At 54.1% G+C, this 23199-nt stretch overlaps 1 protein-coding gene across 2 annotated transcripts in view; it reads left to right on the forward strand.

Moving 5' to 3' along the window:
• The window catches only part of RARB (retinoic acid receptor beta), a 182574-nt gene that overhangs the window by 143043 nt on the left and 16332 nt on the right, over positions 1–23199 (forward strand). For both annotated transcript variants that reach the window (XM_013975483.2, XM_005698926.3), the window contains exons 4-5: positions 12096–12256; positions 18016–18192. In XM_013975483.2, coding sequence (XP_013830937.1) covers positions 12096–12256; positions 18016–18192 — 338 coding nt within the window. The remainder of the gene's footprint in view (positions 1–12095; positions 12257–18015; positions 18193–23199) is intronic.

Here is a 23199-nt window from a genome sequence, read left to right on the forward strand (position 1 = left end):
TTAAGAGGTCAGCGCGGCATGACTGCAAGCAGCCAGGGAGAGGGAAGTGTGTTTACAATCGCTTGGAGTTTTATTAGGAGAACGTACCACTTTAACAGAAGTATTTGGACCTTCTGTTATTCTGCTATTGGAGGATTTTCTGTAAGTCCTTGGGATAATTTGAAGAAGCTGAGAGAGGCTGGTAGATCCCAGTTAAACTCTCCGAATGCTATGTCCAGACTATTCTCCCTCCCCACCAAGACCTGCATATTTAATATTCTCCAAAAATTCTAAGTATGCTGTGAGCGCGGTCACCGTGAGCGCTGGCCGTTCCTAAGGCTTTGCCCTTGTGCAGGGCCTGCAACGCCCTCAGATGCTGCCTCGTGACTCACTGGAACGGCCCCTGGAGGATGCTGTTTTGATCTCCGTTTCGAAACCCCCAAAGCAAGGTCCAAGCACAGGGCTGTATTCATTTTGTTGTTGTCAAGTCTGGCTGCGCGGGGTCTTCATTGCTGGGCGGGCTGTCTCCAGCTGGCGGAGAGCGGGGGCTCCTCCCTAGTTGCGACGTGAACGTCTCATTGCGGCGCCTTCTCTGGTTGCGGAGCAAAGGCTCTAGAGAGCAGGCCCCGTGGCTGCGCTGCACACGCAGGTGTAGTTGCCCGAGGCGCGTGGGATCTTCCCTGCACAGGGATCGAACCCGTGTCTCCTGAATTGACACGTACGTTTCTGGTGGTTCAGCCGATGAAGAATCCACTTGCCAAGGCAGGAGATGAAAGAAGAGCAGGTTCAATCACTGGGTCGGGGAGATCCCGTGGAGAAGGAAACGGCAACCCACTCCAGTCTTCTTTGCCTGGAAAATCCCACCGGCAGAGGAACCTGGTGGGCTGCAGTCCCTGGGATTGCGAAGAGTCGGACTCAATTAAGCACATGCGAGGCCTGAGCTCTTACCACAGAGCACCAGGGAGGCCGCCAGGGCTGCACTCATTTAACAGACACTCTCAGGTGTCCTGTCCTCAGACTGATCCGAAGAGCACGTGTCGTGTTGGTGGCAGACAATGTAGCCGCAAGCCTCATCCTCTAACCTCCTTTCTTTGTGTATTTGTTCCAGTTTCTACGCGTGCCTCCATGGCGACTGCAATATTGGGAGAAAGGCGCAGTCCCCACCGCCCAGGGGGTCCTGACCCTGGGGCTGTGTGTCGCCCTCACCCCAGCCCCGCCCAAGGCCACACTGGGACCTGCTCTGTTAATTGCTTGAGAAAGAATCCCAAATCCTGAAGTCATGGGGAAGTATTTCCGAGTATTTCCTGTTAGTTACAATCCACCTGCCTTCAAGTCCATGGGTGGTTCATCTACATAATTAGCTCAGCAAATGGTTTTTAAACTAAGATGAAACTATGTTTTTGTGGTTTTCTTTCAAGTACAGCGGTCTGTTAGTTACAGACCCTCCCCTGCTCATGGCCAAGACAGCTGTCATCACCGGCTGAGGCCCGTTATTTGTGCATTTAGTTAAGGAGGTGAAGAGTCAGGATGAAGGGACTCCAGACTTTAGTATTCAAACAAGAATAAACAGACCATTATGCCTCCTTCACTGGACTGAATCTAGAGGATTTTAAAGGACAGAAACACTGTTGATTGTATTTTCCTTTCCTATTTTATTTTTGATGTGAAAGAGTTTCTAGCGAAGTGTTGTTTCATCTTCTCCTGAGTCCCAGTGAAATCTCTTCCCTTTCGCGTGTTTCCTGGGTTACATTTTTATTGTGCGCCTAGGAATCAATATTCCAGATACATGCACAAGTGCACACATTGAAATGAACACGACTTCATTTATTTTCATGATTAGACATTCAAATAAAAGTGCTTGGGTGTCTGTTTTCATATTCATAGGTCGAGATCCGTACATCAGAGGTATTTGTATAAGTGACATTTTTATTACATTCATTTCATTTGCAATATGATAGTGGATCATAAATATGTTACTTTTATGCCACCAAATCTGATTTGTGGCACTTAGCCCTCACAAGGAGAATACTTGATATTTTATGGAGCGCCTTTCGTCCAAGAAGCGTTTTGCCACACGGGGCCAGGCTCTGCCTGGCATGTAAATCACGCTCGCAACCCTCTGCACGTCCACTGGTCTATCAGCTGCACTGTTGGGGCCGAGGATGGCCGTGACTCCCCTGCGCGTGAGGGTGAGACCTTGAATTTGGGGAAGAAGCAGGCTCAGGTGGGCTCTGTGTGCCGCCGTTGGGTCCTGACAGCCGACAGCCCATGTCCACCCCATGCTCACCCTTCACCGTGGACCACAGCAGGCATCGAGCCCTGTAGACACACAGACAGGTAAATGCCAGCCCTCGCCTTCCAGAGGCTCACAGCCTGGGCAGGGGCGCCGTGTGGGAGACCTCCTGTCCCCCCACGGGATGGAGGCACTGAGGCAGAGGCGACGATAGGGGCCCCCCACCCCCAGCCCTCTGACGGCTGCACCACGCCTGGTCCCTGGCGCATCACAGCTGACGCACGTGCCAGCCAGTTGCAGCGGGAGTGAAAGAAGAGACCGAACGTCACACGCCGCAGGCTCCCCGCGGGCCTGAGCCCCCCCCAGACCTGGAGAGCAGAGACTCATGGGCCTCCCCCACCAGCCCGGTCTGCCCTCCTCTCGTCCTCCCCTTTCTCCAGCATCAGTGCTGATCCGGGACCTCCTCCCCAACAGCTCCCTGTGCACGCGTGCACACACACACACACACCCACTCCCCCTATACACACACACACACCACTGCCCCCCATACACACACACACACACCCCACTCCCCCCATACACACACACACACACCACTCCCCCATACAGACACACACACACATACACACACACCACTCCCTCCCATACACACACACACACCCCACTCCCCCCATACACACACACACACACACACACACACCCCACTCCCCCCATACACACACACGTACACCACTCCCGCATACAGACACACACACACATACACACACACCACTCCCTCCCATACACACACACACACCCCACTCCCCCCCATTCACACACACACATACACACCACTCCCCCCATACACACACACACACCACTCCCCCATACAGACACACACACACACACACACACCACTCCCTCCCATACACACACACACACCCCACTCCCCCCCATTCACACACACACATACACACCACTCCCCCCATTCACACACACACATACACACCACTCCCCCCATACACACACACACACCACTCCTCCATACAGACACACACACACACACATATCACTCCCTCCCGTACACACACACACACACCCCACTCCCCCCCATTCACACACACACATACACACCACTCCCCCCATACACACACACACATACACACCACTCCCCCCATACACACACACACACCACTCCCCCATACAGACACACACACACATACACACACACACCCCACTCCTCCCCCCATATACACACATGCATACACACACATGCACACACATACACACCACTCCCCTCATACACACACCCATGCATACACACACATGCACACAAACACACTGCCCCCCTACACACACACATACACACTGCCCCCTACACACACACACACACACACACACACACACACCACTCCCCCATACACACACACACACATACACACACACCCCACTCCCCCCATACACACACACATGCACACACACATGCCACTCCCCCCATACACACACACACATACACACCAGTCCCCCCATACACACACACACACCACTCCCCCCACAGACACACACATATACACACACACCACTCCCTCCCATACACACATACACGCATACACACACCCCCCACTACCCCCCATACACACACACACCCTACCCCCTGCCACACACACACACACACACACACATATATACCACTCCCCCCCATACACACACACACACACACACACACACACCCACTCCCCCCTTAACACACACACCCACATACCCCCAGTAACACTCAGTGGTCCCGCAGACTCCTTCATGACACTCACCATATCGTAGCATCACGTATGAGTGTGACACACACAGCTGAGGGCCCAGGAGCCAGGATTTCTGAATTCCAAACCCCCTCTACATCAGTTATAGGAAGGGACAGGTTATTTACATTTCTGTGCCTTGGTTTTCTCATCTGCAAAATGGGTGTGATGGTGATACTTCCCTGTCAGGTGGCCATGGGAACTGAGTGATCTAATATGAGTAGAGGGCTTCAGCAAGTGCCCCATAGCTGCTGTGGACGTTGTACTATCATTCCAGTCTTATAATAACTCTGGCTAGAGTGACAGGACGTGTAATAACAGTGATGCCAACAGTTCTCTGTCGCTGTCACTTATCAGATGACCGTGCGTTTCCCACCACGAGTGAGTGCCATAGGAGCAGGAGGCTTTGTGTGCTTCCCACCTCATTGCCCCCAGCAGATGGCACAGGGTGGGTACTCACATAGTATTTGGCGAATGAATGAATGGATGGACAAAGCAATGGTCCACCTGCTCACGTGGTGCTGCTAACCGCCGGCTTCTTCAAAAGCCTGACTGCCTCTTGCAGCCACCGACCCACGATGCTGCCCACAGGCTCAGGGTGCTCAGGTTCACCCTTGGCCACACGGAAGGGCTCCCATCCTTCTTCTTGTGTGAGTAGGGGACCCGCCCTTCCCGCCCAGTGACCGCAGAGGAGAGAGGCTGTGAGGGGGGCCGGCCACTCCAGGAGGGGATGCGGTCACATCCCAGCCCTGCAGCACCTCACACCTTACCAGTGCCCTGTGCGGAGAGAGCTTCTGCTCCAGCCCGGCCACCGCAGACATGAGCCCAAGGGGGGATGGAGCCAGCGCCCCCAGCTCTGCACTACCTCATCCCCCGCTGCTGGTGGTTTTGGCAGCCATCCACACGCCTGGCCCAGACACCACGTCTGTGTTCCACAGCACTTCAGAACCATTGAGCAGAGCGAGCGGCTGGAGCCAGTGTTTAGAAAACCCGTCCATCACCGTAGGAGCCTCTCGGTAATCGGGGCATTGTCACCAGGGCGGAGGTGCTGCGTGGTGCAGCTGCAGAGGAGTCTGCGGTAGTCCCAGGAGTCCTCTGGCAATGGACATATGGGGGAGGGGGGGACTTTGCTTGGGGAGGGCACGAGCCATCTGGAAGGGAATAGAGGTCAAGTTGTGGTCCCTTGGCCACCAGACAGCCACTGAGAGCGCCCAGGGCTGGACCCCGAGCACAGCAGGCGGAGCTCTGGCCTCGAAATGAGCAACACCGCCTCCCTGCCTGGCTCACGGGTACCCCTTCCCACCTCACCTCTGCTTCCTGGCGGGGAGCGGGCGCTCAGAGCTGGCCCCTCCCCCCAGGTGACCTCCAGCGCTGTGACTGCTCCTCGGAGCTTCACGTTCCGGGGGCCGCGGGTGGAGAGGCGGTGGATGGTGCTTGTGCCTCGGGGCTGTGGGCAGTGCACGTGGCCCCTCTTTACTTCTCCGTATGATCCGCTCACATCCTGATGACTTGCATACAGGGTGACCCGGGGCCTCCGGTTTTTAGATTGTAGACACGGAATCAGAACGTCCACCACCCCGGTTCGCTGTGGAATTTACTGAGTCCCTTGAGGCAGGGTCTGGCCCTCGCTAAGCCGTCAGTGAGCAATGTTGCTGCCGTGGCTAAGTCAGGCGGTCCAGGTGCCGTCGTGGCCAGAGCAGGCCTGAGTGCTGGGTGACTGAGCCCACCCACGGGCTTTGGGCTTTTGTTGTTGGCTCTTGTCGTTTTAAGATATAAGTCACGTAATACTCATCATTTTGAAGCAGCGGTCCCCAGCCTTTTTAGCACCAGGGACCTGTTTTGTGGAAGACGATTTTTTCATGGACCAGAGCGGGGTGGGATGATTTTGGAATTCAAGCACGTTATGTTTATTGTGCACTTTATTATATTATTATTACATCAGCTCCACCTCAGATCATCAGACATTGGATCCTGGAGGTTGGGGACCCCTGCTTTAAAGTATACAGTCCAGGGATCTGTAACACTTCACATGGTTGCGCAGCCATTCAGTTCAGTCGCTCAGGCGTGTCTGACTCTGTGACCTCGGGAAGCACAGCACGCCAGGCCTCGCTGTCCATCTTCAACTCCCAGAGCTTACTCAAACTCATGTCCATTGAGTCAGTGATGCCATCCACCCATCTCATCCTCTGTCATCCCCTTCTCCCGCCTTCAATCTTTCCAGCATCAGGGTTTTTTCCAGTGAGTCAGTTCTTCACATCAGGTGGCCTAAAGGATTGGAGTTTCAGCTTCAGCATCAGTCCTTCCAATGAATATTCAGGACTGATTTCCTTTAGGATGGACTGGTTGGATCTCCTTGCAGTACAAGGGACTCTCAAGAGTCTTCTCCAACACCACAGTTCAAAACCATCAATTCTTCAGCACTCAGCTTTCTTTATAGTCCAATTCTCACATCTATACATGATTACCAGAAAAACAATAGCCTTGACTAGACAGACCTTTGTTGGCAAAGTAATGTCTCTGCTTTTTAATATGCTGTCTAGGTTGGTCATCGGAGAAGGCAATGGCACCCCACTCCAGTACTCTTGCCTGGAAAATCCCATGGATGGAGGAGCCTGGTAGGCTGCAGTCCATGGGGTCTCGAAGAGGCGGACACGACTGAGTGACTTCCCTTTCACTTTTCACTTTCATGCATTGGAGAAGGAAATGGCAACCCACTCTAGTGTTCTTGCCTGGAGAATCCCAGGGACGGGGGAGCCTGGTTGGCTGCCGTCTATGGGGTCGCACAGAGTCGGACACAACTGAAGTGACTAAGCAGCAGCAGCAGCAGCAGGTCGGTCATAGATTTTCTTCCAAGGAGCAAGTGTCTTTCAATTTCATGGCTGCAGGTTCACCATCTGCAGTGATTTTGGAGCCCAAAAAAAAAAAAAAATAGTCTCTCACTGTTTCCATTTTTTCCCCATTTATTTGCCATGAAGTGATGGGACCAGATGCCATGATCTTAGTTTTCTGAATGTTGAGTTTTAACCCAGTTTTTTCACTCTCCTCTTTCACTTTCATCAAGAGGCTCTTTAGTTCTTCTTCACTTTCTACCATAAGGGTGGTGTCATCTGCGATCTGAGGTTATTGATATTTCTCCCAGCGATCTTGATTCCAGCTTGTGCTTCATCCAGTCCTGCATTTTGCATGATGTACTCTGCATACAAGTTAAATAAGTAGGGTGACAATATGCAGCCTTGACGTACTCCTTTTCCTATTTGGAACCAGTCGTTGTTCCATGTCTAGTTCTAGCTGTTGCTTCTTGGCCTGCATACAGACTTCTCAGGAGGCAGGTCAGATGGTCTGGTATTCCCATCTCTTGAAGAACTTTCCACAGTCTGTTGTGATCCACACAGTCAAAGGCTTTGGCATAGTCAATAAAGCAAATATAGATGTTTTCCTGGAACTCTTGCTTTTTTGATGATCCAGTGGGTGTTGGCAATTTGATCTCTGGTTCCTCTGCCTTTTCTAAATCCAGCTTAAACATCTGGAAGTTCACAGTTCATGTACTGTTGAAGCCTGGCTTGGGGAATTTTAAGCATCACTTTGCGAGCGTGTGAGTTGAGTGGCATAGTTTGAACATTCTTTGGCATGCAGAGCCATTACCACTGTTTAATTCTGGAGTATCTTCATCTCCCCAGAAGAAACCCTGGGCCCACCTGCAGTCACTTCCCATTCCCCCCACCCTCACCCCACCCACAGCATTAGAACCACAGGAATAGAAAAGAAGGCTTGCTTCTTCCACTGAGCATCATGTTGCCAACGTTCATCCGTGTTGTCACGTGTCTGAATCCTGTGCTTTTTTGTGCCTATTAAGATTCCACTGTTTACAGACCGGTTTTGTTTATCCATTCGTCAGTGGATGGGCAGGTGGGTGATTTCCACTTCTGGGCTGTTAGGAATCACGCGCCTGTGAACGTTTGGCTGTAGGTTTGCACAGACGTGTATTTTCTGTTTTCTGGCATGTCCACCAAGCAATAGAGTTGCTGGATGTGTTTTTTTGAGGACCTACCAAACTGTTTTTCTCATGCCAAACTGTTCTGTCAGAAGACCATCTTGCTTAGGTAGGACTTTCATGTTAGCTGAAGGACAGAGTTCTCAGCAGGGCCAGGAGGGGGCAGGGGGCACGTGCCAACAACCTGCCCGCAGAGCCCAGTGTTCATGTAGCACCTCAGGCCACGGTCCCCCAAACCCAGGTGACCACTTGGCTCCCATGTCGACTCTTTTCTCTGCATTCTCCCTAATTTATTGAAGTATAGTTAATTTATAATGTGGTGTTAATTTCTGCTGTACAGCAAGGTGATTTGGGTGTACATATATCTATACGCTTTCTTTTCCATATACTTTATCGTAGGATGTTGAAAGAGTTCCCTGTGCTATACAGTAAGACCTTGTGTTTATCCATCCTATATATTATAGTTTGCATCTACTGACCCCAAACTCCTGATCCTTCCCTCTCCCACCTCCTTTCCCCCATGGCAACCAGAGACCTGTTTCTATGTCTGTGGGTCCGTTTCTGCTGCACAGATAAGGTCACTTGAGTCATATGTTAGATTCCACCTGTAAGTGATACCCCATGGTGTTTGTCTTTCTCCGCCTGACTTCCTCCACTTAGTATGATAATCTCTTGGTCCATCCGCCTCTCTACAAATGACCCCTTTCGTTCCGTTTTATGGCTGAGCAGTAATCCACTTTATGTATGTTCCACACCTTTATCCATCCATCTGTTGTTAGTCATTCAGGTTGATTCCATGTCTTGAAAGGGGAAAGTGAAGGTCGCTCAGTCGTGTCCAACTCCTTGTGACCCCATGGACTGTACAGTCCATGGAATTCTCCAGCCAGAATACTGGAGTGGGTAGCCTTTCCCTTCTCCAGGGGATCTTTCCAACCCAGGGATCAAAACCAGGTCTCCCGCATCGCAGGCAGATTCTTTACCAGCTGAGCCACAAGGGAAGCCCATGTCTTGGCTATGATAAATAGTGCTGCTCTGAACGTAGGGCTTCCCAAGTGTCTCAGTGGTAAAGAACCCCCTGCCGATGCAGGAGATGTGGGTTTGATCCTGGGCAGGGAAGAAGGAAATGGCAGCCCATTCCAGTATTCTTGCTTGGGAAATCCCATGGACAGACGAGCCTGGCAGGCTACAAGCCCATGGGGTCCCAAAAGAGTTGAACACAACTTAGGAATTAGAACAACGAACAAGAGCGAACATAGGAGTGCATTCATCTTTCTGAAGCCGAGTTTTCTTCAGCTGTATGCCCAGGAGTGGGATTGCTGGATCATTGGCAATTCTATTTTTAGTTTTTTGAAGAACCTCCATGCTGTTTTTCATCGTGGCTACACCAGTCTGTATTCCCACCAACAGTGTAGCGGGGTTCCCTTTTCTCCACACCCTCTCCCCCATTTGTGATTTGTAGACTTTTAGACAATGGGCATTCTAACCGGTGTGAGGGGCACCTCACGGTAGCTTTCTCTAATTCGCGATGTTGAGCACTTTTTCGTTGTTCCTGTTGGCCATTCGTATTTCTTCTTTGAAGAAGTGTCTCTGTAGGTCTTCTGCCCATTTTCTGATTGGATTGTCCTTGTTATTGAGTTATATGAGATGCTTGTATATTCTAGAAATTAAGCCCTTGTCGGTCAGTCATATCATTTGCAAATATTTTCTCCCAGTCCATAGACTGTCTTTTCATTTTGTTTATGGTTCCCTTTGCTGTATAAAAGCTTGTAAATTTGATTAGATCCCATTTATTTTTGCTTTTATTTCTATTGCTTTGGGAGACTGACCTAAGGAAACACAGGTGTGATTTATGTCAGAGAATGTTTTGTTATGTTCTCTTCTGGCTTTATGGTGTCCTGTCTTACATTTAAGCCTTTAAGCCGTGTTGAGTTTCTTTGTGTGTGTGGTGTGAGGATGTGTTCTGACTTCACTGATTTACATGCAGCTGTCTAAACTTTTCCAGTATGAGTTGCAAAAGAGATTGTCTTCTCCCCATTGTATATTCTTGCCTTCTTTGTTGGAGAGTCAAGTGGTGTTTAGGTGAGTGTGTTTCTTTCTGTGCTGGCTATTCTGTTCTGATGATCTGTATCTCTTCCTGTGCCAGTACCATGCCATTTTGATTGCTCTAGCTTCGCAGTGCTGTCTGCAGTCTGGGAGGGCTGTGCCTCCTGCTTTGTTCTTTTTCCTCAGGGTTGCTTTGGCAATTCTGGGTCTTCTATGGTTCCATATAAATTTAGGATTATTTGTTCTCATTCTGTGAAAAATGTCATGGGTGACTTGATGGGGATCACATTAAGTCTCTGGATTTCTGTGGGTAGTATAGCCATTTTAACAATATTAATTCTTCTGACCCAGGAGCATGGGATATCTTCCATTTCTTTGAATCATCTTCCGTTTCCTTTATTTATGTTTTATAGTTCTTAGCACCTAAGTCTTGCCAACTTGGTCAGGTTTATTCCTAAGGGTTGGTTTGTTGTTGTTGTTGTTGTTGTTTTTCAATGCAACTTTAAAACAAATTGGCTTTTCACTTTTGCACTCTCCCTGCTTTAAACCATGCTCTCCTCCCCTGTGTCTGCAACCTGTGGGAGTGGCCTGGGCACAGTCTGCCTTCCTGTGAGGCTTAGATACCCCAACTGTCTTTACTTACTTGTCCTAGACCTGGAAACATTCTGAGCCAAAGAACAGTGACATTTCAGAGTCCTGGAAAAGAAAATCGCCTGGAGAAGTTTTTTCAAATGTGTTTATTTTGTTAGGAACAAGCAAGTGGAGAGGAAGGGACTTGCCAGCTTCGTAGTCATGGGCACATACCTTAATCTCACTGAGGCTCTGTTTCCTCATCTGTAAAATGGGTTTAAAATTGCCTACCTGGCAAGGGGATCAAGTGGCATACTGTGGACACGGCTCCCAGTAGGATCTGAAGGCACTCACAAGTACTCCCCCGACTGCAGGCATGAGGTGCTCTTACAGAGCTGAGGTTTTCGGCACCACCACACCTGCCTTTTCCCTGTCTCCCCGCCCCCCTTCCCATTTCTCTCCTTCCACCTTCTCTCCTCCCCCTATGCTGGTGCCTTGCTTTCACTCTGCCCTCAGCTCCCAGACGGCTTTGGGGGTCCTCACAGTGTAGACCCCGACCTGGGGAGCTGCTGGCTGTCAGATCGCCTGGGGGCTTTCAAGGGGGGCCAGGCTGAATCCTCTCAGGAAGGATCAGATTATGCCCTGGGTCGTTTGCAGCACAGACTCCCAGGTCAGGGCGGCGGGAGCTCTAGCAGGTGGTGTCCAGCCTGGCACCCCTGGGTCCCTCGGCAGCACGGGGGGAGTTGCATGGTCTAGTTTCCGCTGTCTCCCTCCCTGGGTCACAGTTTTCTTCCCCAGGAGACCCTCGCCAGAGCTCTGAGTGGCCCTCGGCTCTGAGCCGTCAGAGAGGCTGTGCTCACGCCCAGAGCAGAGGCCAAGGCTGTGCTGCCTGAGGCCCGCTGCCAGACAGGGCGTGGGGACAAGGGTTTCAGGGCAGGAAAGGGATGAAGGAACGGACAGCTTCCCAGGCCGACGGCTCCTGACACGTGGATTATTACTTTTTAAAACTTCACAGAAAAGACTGTGATTAACACAGAACGTTAACGAAGCAGAAACACATGAAGGGACAAAAACCCCATATCCCATCCTCTTGAAAATGAGTCTCTTCAAAACTGCCCGTTAATTAAGAAAACTGAAAAGCAAAAAAAGTGAACCGAAAGGCCTAGCTAGGAATCCCTGGCTCCATTCCGGGATGTGTGTCCCAGGCAAGAGGGGTTTTCTTGGCACGCCCCTCGGGCCACCCCCTCCGGAACTGGGGGGGACGTGCCCGGAAAGTCTTCGAGGAACCAGTGCACACGGGAGGTTCCCTCCAAACAAACAGGCCCTCCCTGTGGGTGAGCTGAGCTCTCCTCAGGAGCCGGCGCGCCGCTGTCCGCCAGCCGCCGCCTGTTTACCGGGGACGCTGTGCTGTGCCGACCACCTTCCCCGGCCCCGCACCGGGCCGCACGCGGCGGCGCAGCCCGGCCTCTGGTGACCCTGCTCCGTCTGTCTGCTCTCTCATCCGCAGCGGTCAGGAATGACAGAAACAAGAAGAAGAAGGAGCCTTCGAAGCAGGAGTGCACGGAGAGCTACGAGATGACGGCAGAGCTGGACGACCTCACCGAGAAGATCCGCAAGGCTCACCAAGAAACCTTCCCCTCGCTCTGCCAGCTGGGCAAGTACACCACGGTGAGAGGCCCCGCCCACCCCGCGCCGCCACGCACGCACGCACAGACGCACGCACGCACAGACTCCCGCATATGCTCATATACGCATGCGCCCGCGCCCTGCTGCGCAGGTGCACTAGCACGGACTAGCAGACACGCGCGCCCGCCGGCCGACCCTGGGCTGCAGGGACCCGGCTTGGTAAGGGGGTCTCTTCACCACCCCGTTTAGTCTAGGGGTTTCAGCTGTGGTTGCGTCGAGTGGGCGCTTCCTCCCTCGCAGTCACAACGCACAGGTGGGACCCGTGCACGGTTCCGGGACCAGGTGATGGAGACGAGGCTCCTGCTCACGGGGACCTTCCCCCGGGGGGAGTGGTCGAGGGGAGCCAGGGAGGAGTCGGGGGTCTCAGCAGACGGCGGCGCGAAGCGCAGGGCTCTCCAACTGGGAGAGCCCGCCCAGGGGAGCAAGGCCTCTGAAGGACGAAGGACGAGGGTGGAGGGGCCCTGGGAAAGCAAAGGGGGGCTGCCCTGAGGGGCCCTCCCCTGCCCTTCCCGGACCCCGGGCATTGGCCTCGCTGGGCCAGAAACAAGAGAAAGGGGAGGCGGGGAGACGGGGCAGGGGGCCTGTGTTGGCTGGTCTGGCTCTGCCGGGGGAGATGGCTTCAGGTATTTGGATGTTTTCAAACTGTTTACACGTGTTGTGTTCGCTGATGTGTAAATGTATTTCTAGTGAGTAGAAGGTAATAAGCCCTCAAAAATGAGTGAGTGTAATTCGAAAGTCGTTCTGGGCTCTTAAGTTCACGTTGCCCACCTAAGATGTGGGTTCTTTTGTAAAAACTCCAAATGTTGCAGAGTTTTGCTGGTTCAGTGACTGATGGCACTAGAAACAGAATTGGGTGAAAGGTTATAGAGATAAGAGGCCATAATGGAGCCAGAAAAAGAGGGAGTGAGGCACCCGCAGGCTGTGTGGTCAGTGGCACCAGCTTCTGAAGAGCTGGCCCTGGACTTGGACACAGGTCCTCTGGCGGACCTGCCAACGGAGGAGGAACCGAGAGCTTGCTTCCCCCTCGGCCAGCTCACAGAGCACCTGGTGGCCCTTCAAGTGCAGGTTCTAATTCAGCAGGTGTGGCTCCCAGGTGCCGCTGGTCTGCAGACCACACTCCTGAGTAGCAAAGGCCACAGATGGGCTTCGAGTAGTGAGACCCAGCATGACGTTCTGGGCCCAGCGCCCCATGCCCTGGTGTCAGGGAGAAGAGATGCTGGCCCGTATGAAAAGGCGCTGACCTGGCCTGACCTACTACTGACCTAGTAAACAAGTCCCCTTGAGCTCAGGGTTCCATCCGGCCCAGAACACATGCAGGACAGGTAGCGTTGGGAGCTTTGAGGACAGCCCGGGAGGGGAAGCGGGGCCAGAGACCTGGGTGATGCTCTGAATCAGGAACCAGGTGCCAGGTGTGTATGGTTTAAATCCCGCTTAACCACTTGGCAGCGGTGCGACCTTGTGCTCATTTCTTGGCTTCCCTCAGCCTCGCTTTTGGGTTTCAGTCTGTAAGCAGTGGAGAGAAGTCCTTAGTTTGTGATTAGGGGTCATCATCATCGTTGTTACAGCTGATACTCAGCATTTACTCTGTGCCAAGGGCCATACCAAGTCTCTTGCCTTGTGGATTCTTTGGTTCCTTCCAAGGCCTCCTTGAGGCCGGCACAAGGGCCCCGTGTCTCAGAGGAGTAAGTCTTTCCCCACGTCCCATAGATACCAAGTGGCCTTAGACACGGGCAGTCTGAAGGCAGCTCTTTTAACCCCAGACAGTACCCTGCACCTCAGGAGGGTGGGTGACCAGGCAGGATGGAGGCAGGAGCCCCTGGGCATCTCTGTAGGAGGAGGGGCTGTTATCCTTAAATCAGACCTTTCGCTCCAGAAGACGAACAGTCACAGCAGGGAGAGCTTCCTGGAGGTGGAAGCTTCTGAGCCAGGTCCAGCAGTGAGAGAGTTGAGGGGTCACTTGCTGTGCAGTCGGGGCCCCAGCCCTCTTCTGCTGGCAGGGCTGTCTTAGGGTGGCCATGTCCGTCTTGCAGCCCCTGACTCACCTGATCATCGGGTAAAGTGGCGGCACTCGGGTCTGGAGGGCGAGGCAAACGTGTGGATGGCACTTGCCCCTCTAGAGCACGTGGCCTGGGACCAGACCTCCCCGCAGGACGGTCCCGTCTGTGGTTGGCATACCAGGACTCGGGTGGGCCTCTCTGAGCCCTTCCCTACCTCCCTCCTCCTGGGGAGCCTCTCCTTTGGGATTCTTTTTGGGCTTGAGGTCTGATCCAGCCCGCCCCCCGTCACAGTGGCTCACGCAGCAGGCCCACCACCCGCCTCAAGGCTTTGTGCGGCTGCAGGGTGAGTGTGGTACACACAGAGGGTTGGAGGGGAGGTGATGGACACTCCTGGGAGCAACCTCCGCCTGATGGCAGAGAATGACCAGCTCCCTGAGCTCCCCAGCAGGGTGGAGCCCCCTCCCACCGCCCTCTCCCTGCCCCATGCTCCCCGGAATTTCCGCTCAAAGGAGCGGCTTGTGTTCGATTCCTAGTCTCAGGGTCTGCTCTCAGCCCTGGACAGGGGCTTCCCCGAGAGCCTCCAGCACCCCTTTTTGTGCCTCTTTGGATCTAGCAGGGAATGCGGCTGTTAAGTCCCATCTCCAGGGGGTGCCCCTGACCTCGGGGTGGCCTGATCCCTTGCCGAAGCCGCCCCAGAGCACAGGGTCTAGTTCCATTTTTACTGTAAGTGGCTTCCAGTCTTCTTGGGACATGCGTGCAGGAGTAAGTAAAGAACAGCAGGCACGATGCATCCCTTGCAGCCTCTTGGTTCTGAGATGAGGTCTTTCTATAAGAACTTTCCTACTGGCAACAGCTCCCGCTGCGAGGGGACTTCGTGCACCTTCGCCAAGCTGGCACCCCCATCAGACGCCTGTGGCAGAAGTGGGTGGAGAGGAGTTAAAAAGGCAGCTAGCTGCCCATCTCCAGATCCCTGAAAGAGTGGCTCCTTCTCTTCCCTAACTCAGGAAGATTTGGGACCCTAGTCAGGGCCCAGGAGGCTATGGAAGGGAAGCGCAGGAACCTGGCCCCCACTCTCTACGCTGAGGCCTGGGCAGGTGCTGCATTCCTTGGGGAGACTTCTGACCCCTCCCCAAAAACAAAGCGAGGAGGAAGTCCTTATGGCGGCAGAGCGGCGGATGACCCACCCTCCAAAGAGGAAACAGCCCGGCACCAGGGCGTTTGCTCTGCTTCCTTACGGAGCATCACTGTGGCATCCAGGTCTTAGGGCCTCTGAGGCCCAGGTTCAAGCCTTGCCTGGGTTGCTTGGGGGCTCCTTGACCTTGGAGCGAGGACTGCCTTGTGGGGCTGCCAAGGAGGTTAAAGGAGGGACACGTACGTGACTTTGCAGTGCAGAGACCAGGTGGGCAGGGCTCCCCCTCCGGACCTGTGTGGCCTCACCCGGGCCTGACTCCGCCTGACAGAGGTGATCTCCAGGAGGTGCGGGCCGGCCTGGGCCCACTCTCTGCTGTTCCTGGCTTTTCCCACCTCGCAGGCCCTGGGGGTGCAGGCTGCCCTCCCAGGCCTCGGGGGGTGGGGAGGGGGTCGCCGTGGCTCCGTGAGGCGCCCTCGGAGAAGGAGCGCGGGTCACAGATCAGCCTGGATCTCCGGGAGGAGCGGTGGACACACTCCATCCGGCAGCTGATGCCCCGAGGCCATGCCCTGCCCTCCAGCAGGGCCCCTGATCGCTGAGACCACCAGGCCGGCCAGAGGGGTGCCTCCAGGCTCCTGTCCCAGCCCAGGCATCTTAGAAGGGGGTCTGGGAGCACCCCTGAAACATCGCCTTCAGGGTGATCCTGCCCCGTCTCCCTTGCTTCTCGCCAGCCGTCTTGGGGGGCCCTCCCCCGCCTCCCGGAGTGGCGGGGCTGGCAGAAGCACCCAGGTCTGAGGACCACACAGCATGTGTGTTGGGGTCTCTGTGCCCTGTCCTCCTGCGGACGGACGTGCTGGCTGCTCTTCACTGAGTCTCTGGACCGCAGGGAGCTGCAGCGTGTCACGCCCTCACCATGGGGAGGCCCGGTATCTTCCAGTCTCCAGGGTTTCCAGCCAGGAGACAGGCTCCTGGAGACAAAGTCCAGGCTCTGCGGGGCCCCGAGAGACAGGCCCGGGGCCGCAGAGCGCAGCTCACTTGACTGGGCCTTAGCTCTGCAGGTGGGTGGCGATCCGCCCACCAGGGGAGAGCTCCTGAGAGAGGAATTCCTCGTCCAGCGCTGGGAAAGGGCCTGGCTCCAGGGAAGCCCAGAGGAGGGCCCGCCCTCGTGTCACCTTCCCACGGCCAGACAGAGCGCGGACCGCACCGAGGGACAGGCGCGGAGGCCTCCCGCTGCCCGGGTGCGCCGTGTCCCCAGGTCCGCAGGAACAGGGGACGGTGAGTGGGACCACAGCCTCCGCCTGCATCAGGCCTCTGAGCATCCCTCACACACGGCTCCCTTGCAGCTCCGAACCAACCTTCACAAGCAGAGCCCCGGGTATAGACTCGGTGAGCTGAGGGGCCAGCACTCTGAGTTGGCGGTGTGTCCCAGGGCACCTGGGGCCCAAGCCCCAGCCTCGACCTTGCCTCTCCCTGCCTGCCAGATCCTACCCCCCCCCGCCCCGCCCCCACTACCCAGGCCAGCCTCATGCTCACGTCCACATCGACATCGGGAAGCTCCTCACTCATCGATGCACTCACTCCCAGATGTTTGAGCACCCCTGCTGAGTGCCGGGCCGGTGTGGCCCCTGGGGATAGGGCGGTGTGTCAGGGCTGAGGGCTGGGAGCGCAGGCCCGGAATGCAGGCGGGCCTGCGGGGGTTGTCTCGGAATGGCTGGAGGAGCCCAGCTCTTCCCAGACTGGGGGCTGAGGGGTGCACCCCAGAGCAGGGCAGGCCAACAGGAGGGGCGGCCTGGGCAGAGAGCCTGAGGCCAGGCCCCACTGGGCGTCTTTCCCTGGACAGAGGGATCTGGGAGAGGCAAGTCAGCTGGACAGCCTTGCAGGCCACGGGGAGAACTTGGCCTTCTAGCCTGAGTGAGATGGGACATCTTTGAGCAACACCATGACTCGCTGTGACTTAGGCTTTAAAAGGATACCCACATTCCTTTGGTTAAAGAATGCGCTGTGAGGAGGCCAGGGCAGAGAGGAAAGTCCAGGCAGGAGGTGATGGGGGCCGCGGGGCGGGACCCCCTTCTCCAGGTTCTGACACCTCTCTGCGAGGGGAATGTGAAACTCTCACCCCTAGTCCATCTTAACCCATAACTTGGCATCAGTTAGATGTCTTCCTGTCGCAGGTGATAGAAACTAAATGCAAATCGACTTAGACTGAACAATAAAACCCTGGTGTGGTCAGGTGAGGCTGGATGCGGCAGCTCGGTGTCCCCAGGAAGGGCCCTCTCTGCCTGTGGTTGTCCTGGGTTGAGTGGAGCCGATGGTTCATCAGATTACAAAGCGATGACACCGCCGCCTCCCATCCCTTCCTTCATTGGCTGGAGTATTTGCTAAATAGAGCTTCTCCACTACTCGGTTATCCACTGTTCTGGGGGATGAGACTCTGATCATTTAAAAAAGATGAATCTAAGCTAAAAAGTCAACTACCAACAACCCCCCTGCCCCCAGCCCCAAGGCTCCCTGGTGAAGAGTGAATCGTCCGTATGTTCAGAAGGAGCCGGGTTCAGTCCCTTGCCTTCCGCCAGCTTCCCACAGCTAGCCCTGACCGAGTTTTCTCTCCCCCCTAGAATTCCAGCGCTGACCATCGAGTCCGGCTGGACCTGGGCCTCTGGGACAAATTCAGTGAACTGGCCACCAAGTGCATTATTAAGATCGTGGAGTTTGCCAAACGCCTGCCAGGTTTCACCGGCCTGACCATCGCAGACCAGATCACCCTGCTGAAGGCTGCCTGCCTCGACATCCTGGTACGTGGGCTCTGCACCCGCCGTTGGGGTGAGTGGGGAGGAGGGGCCAGGGTGCCCAGGGGACCCCCGGGAGCTCTGGGTTTGCTGCCTGACAGCCACAGGCTCCCCCAGAGCTGGGCAGCACCACCTACTCCCCCTGGGATGGGGGCCCCTCTGGGTGGCCTGGGAAAGGGCCCGCAACCCCGCAGTGTGGCTTCCAGGCCTTGGAGGCGTGCAGGCCTGTCACGCCCGTCCTTTGCCCAGCGCTGGCCAGGCTGGCACCCTTGAGCAGGGAAGCGGTGGAGGTGGCAGGGGCGTGTCCCACCTGGTGCGGAGTGTGCAGGGTCTCTGGAGGAAGTCGAATACAGGGAGAGTGATGTGAGCTTTCAAGGTGCTTTGAAAGCATCAATTTTTCTTTGTGTTACACCTTTGCTGGCTTCGAGTATAAACAGTTCTGCAGAGCAAATCCAGTGACTGTAATTAGACACACCCACACAGCCCTTCTCAGGAGGAGGAGGAGGACTCAGTCCAGTCATGCAGGACACAGGAGTGTGTGTGTGACTTCCTCGGGGAGCTGGATCTCTCCAAGAGTGGTAATGGTTACTCTGGAAGCTGCAGCTGCCAGGGATCCTTTGAGTGTGTGTGATGTTTCTTGTGAAATCAGAGGGTCTTGGATGGCCCTGGAAACGTTCAGGACAATGAAATGTCTGAGCTGGGCTGCCTGTCTCGTGCCCACGCCTGTCCTTGGTAAAGCTCAGCTCGCCTGACCCGGTGGGCGGAGACCGGCGTCTTCCGGCCGGGGGTGGGTGCGGAGCTCCCGGTGCCTCCGAGGGTGCGGGTGCGCGGCAGTGCGGTGAGGCTCCGGGGCGCGAGCGGGGCGTTCTAGTGTGGACGGGAGGATGGAGCCCCGCGGGCCCCTGGGTCCCGGTGCTGGGGGCTGGTCCGGAGGACTGACCCCGGCGCTGAACGTGCCGCGCTCGGAGACCGTCACCCGGCCCCGCACGCCCTCGTGGGGTCCCACTTCGCAGTGAGGCTGAGTCCCAGCCAGGCGGCCCGGGACCGGGGTCCTGACCCTGCGCCCCCCCGTGGGCCCGGCGCCTCCAGGCTTCGGTCTCCGGCTACCGAGTCTCCCTTTGTCCAGGGGCCGCTCCCTCCGTCTGCCTGGGGGCCCACGCGTCAGCCCTTCTCCTTGGAGTCAGGAGGGAGGGGAAACGCTTTCTGTGACCTGGCCTCAGTTTACCCACGTGTAGGGCAGGCATGAGGTCACCCGGGAAGGGCCTTCACGGGGTCCTGGGCAGAGGGTGGACCGGCCCGGGGCTCGGCCAGCGGCGGCGAGGCTGCGAGGCCTGCGGGCGGCTACAGGCTCTGGGCCGGAGGCAGGCTGTCTTCCATGGCGCTCTGCGGGCCTCTCGGGGGCGGCGTGGCGCTGGGGGGCGGCAGGCGGGGGGTAAGCTCTAGCAGGGCCGAAGGAGACGGGCAGACGGGATGCTCACGGTCCGAGGCCGCGCGCCCTCCGGTGGGGACTGCCCCCGCGATGCCCGGCGCCGTTCGGGGCTCGGGGTCCATCCAGGGAGGCGCTCCTGCGTGACCCTGGCCCCCTGCCGCGGGGCCTCGGTGGAGACGGTCCCGGCCCGCGAGGAGCAGCTCTGTGCGTGGAGGCCCGGCTCCCTGGGAGAAAGGCCTCAGCCTGCCGGCCTGGGAGTGGAGAGGAGGGACGCTCTGTGCTCTGTTGTTGCTCAGTTGCCGAGTCGTCCGACCCGGCGACCCCATGGACGGCAGACCCCAGGCTCCTCTGTCCCCCACTCTCCTGGCGCCGCTCAAACTCTGGTCCTTAGAGACTCCTCTGCAGTGAGGCTGTCGGGAGAACCGAGGGTCCTTGTCTGCAAACCCTTGGCTCAGCGCCCGCACTTAGTACTCTCTTCCCTTTGGCCATCGGGCCCTCCTCACCAGCACCGTCGCCTGCAAGCCCAGTGTCTGTGTGAGCCACTCACAGACGTGTGTGTGCACAGACGTCCACACACATTGTCTCGAGCTGTGCTGCCAGGACTGCGTGGAGGCGGCCGGTCTGAGAGCTGCGATTGTAAAGGAAGCTTGGTTTCAGACTTAACGCCTGGTAACCTGAAGTATTTCCTTTATGATTCTTTAAGTTGATAACATGTTAAAACAGTATGTTGGATCTATTGGGTTAACTAAAACATATTATTAGATTTTTAAACATATTTTATAATGGAGCATAGATGGTTGGATGGCATCACTGACTCAGTGGGCGTGAGTGTGAGCAACGCCAGGAGACAGTGAAGGGCAGAGGAGCCGGGGGTCTGCCGTCCGCGGGTCGCAGTTGGGCACGACTTGGTGGGTGAGCAACAGCAGTTGACTGGCGACGCTGTGCTTGCTTCAGGCGCACAGGGAAGCAGTTCAGCTACGCGTGTATCCCTGCTCTTCTCCCAGAGGCCTTCCACGTGGGCTATCCAGCACTCTGAGCAGGCTTCCCTCTGCTACACGGGAGATCCGTGTTGATCATACACACTAGTGAGCACGTATTCACACAGACTCCTAATTCATCGCTCTCCTCCGCTTTCCCCCATGGTAACTGCAAGGTTTTCTCCCCCAAAGTCTGGTTCTGTTCTGTAAATAAGTTCCTTTGTATCATAGTTTAGATTCCACTTTTAACTGATAGCCTGTGACATTTTTCATTCTCTGTCTCACTTCGTTTAGTGTGATCATCTCTAGGTCCATCCACGTTCCTGCAAATGGCATTATTTCATTTTTTCAGATGGCTGAATGGTATTCCATTGTAGACATGCATACCGCATCTTTATCCATTCATCTGTCAACGGATACAGGTTGCTTCCATGTCTTGGCTGTTACAGTGCTGCTTTGAACATAAGGGTGCATGTATCTTTTTGAATTACGGTTTTCTCTGGATATACGTTCAGGAATGGGGTTGGCTCGATTGGATGGTGGGTCTATTTTTAGTTTCTTAAGGACCCTCCGCGCTATTACTGCAGGTTGGGTGCACCAGTTTACACTCCCACCAACAGCGGAGGAGGGTTCCCTTCTCTCTGCACCCTCTCCAGCATTTATTGTTTGTGGATTTTTTTGATGATAGCCATTCTGGTTGATGTGAGGTGATCTTAATATCTGATTGTGGTTTTGATTTGAATTTTTCAATAATTAGCAATGTCAAACATCTTTTCACGTGCCTGTCTGTACGTCTTCTTTGGAGAAGTGTCTGTTAAGTGGGTTGTTCGTTTTGAAGCTATTAAGCATCTTGAACTGTTGCTAAATTCGGGGGACTATTCCCTTGTCAGTCACATCATTTGTAAATATTTTCTCCCAGTCTGTGGGCTGTCTTTTCATTTTGTTTATTGTTTCCTTTGCTGTGCAGAAGCTTTTGAGTAGATGCTATTTGTTTATTTTCATTTTTATTTCCATTATTCTGGGAGATGGATCAAAAAAGATACTGTTCCAATTTTATATCAGAGAGAGTTCTGTCTGTGTTTTCCTTTAGGAGATTTAAGTGTCCAGTCTCAGATTTAGGTCTCTAATCCGTTTTGAGCTTATTTTTGTGTGTAGTGTTAAAGAATGATCTGTTTTTTTTTTTTTTTGTATGTAACTGTTCGGGTTTCTCTGCACCGTTTGTTGAAGAGACTGTTTTTCTGACACTGTGTAGCCTTGTCTCCTTTGTCATCGATGGATTGATGATGGGCATGGTTTATCTCTGGGCTTTGTATTGTCCCACTCATGTTTGTTTCTGTTTTGTGCCAGAAAATGCTTCCTTTGCTGCCTGCAGCTCTGTAGTGTGTCTGAAGCTGGGGCTCGATCCTCCCTGCTCCATTTGCTCCATTTCTCTTTTGCAAGATTGCTTTGGCTTCTGGGTTTTGTGTGTTTCTGTACAGATTTTTAGGGATTTTTTTTTTTTTATTCTAGTTCTGTGAAAAATACTATTGGTAATTTAATAGGGATTGTATTGAATCTGTGGATTGCCATGAATAGTACATTTCATCTTGACAATTTTGATTCTTCCAATCCAAGCATGTGGTATGTCTTTCCATCCGTGTATCAATATCAGTTTTGTTCATCAGCGTCTTACAGGTATCAGGGTACGGGTCTTTGGCCTCCTTAGATACTAGGTTTATTCCTAGGTATTTTTATTATTTTTGTTGCAGAGCTAAGAGAGATTGTTGCCCTAATTTGTCTTCCTGGTCTTTCATTATTAGCGTGTAAATACGCAAGGGGTTTCTGTGTATCTTTTGTGCGTGCACCGCACTGCGCTTACTGCCGGGCCCCAGGAGGTTTCTGCAGCCGCCGCAGGACTTCTGCGTGCAGTGGCGTGCCATCGGCAGTGACGCGGGCTGGCTTCCTTTCCAGTGCGGATTCCTTTTATTTTTCTTCTCTGATCGCCATGGCTGGGACTCCCATACATGTTGGATAAGAGCGGGCGCCCTTCTCTTGCTCGCAGTCTCAGAGGAGAGGCTTTCGGCTCTTCACCGTTGCTTATGACGATAGTTATGTGTCTGTTGTATATGGTCTTTATTATGTTGAAGATTCCCTCTATGTCCATTTTATGCAGAGTTTTCGATCATAAATGGGGTTGGATTTGTCTAACGCTTTTCTCTGCATCTGTTGAGATGATCATACGGTTTTTATTCTTCAGGTGGTTAATGTAATGACGTTGATTTGCAGATACTGAAAAATCCGCACATCTCTGATAAATCCCTGTTGCCGTGGTGTATGATCTTTCAGTGTATTGTTGGATTCGGTTTGCTGGTATTTTGTTGAGGATTTTTGTATCTTGTGTTCATCAGGACACTCAGCCTGTAATTTTCCTTTTCTGTGATATCATACCTGGTTTTGGTATCAAGGTGATGGTGGCCTTGGAGAGTGAGTTGGGCAGCGTTCTGTCCTTTGAAACTTTTGGGAAGAGTTTCAGAAGGATAGGCATTAGCTTTCCTCTTAATGTTTGATAGAATTTGCCTGCGAAGCCATCTGGTCCTAGACTCTTGTTTGTCGAAAGTTTTTAAATCA

The sequence above is a fragment of the Capra hircus genome, chromosome 27 (genome assembly GCF_001704415.2).
Source record: "Capra hircus breed San Clemente chromosome 27, ASM170441v1, whole genome shotgun sequence".
NCBI classification, from domain to species: Eukaryota; Metazoa; Chordata; class Mammalia; order Artiodactyla; family Bovidae; genus Capra; species Capra hircus.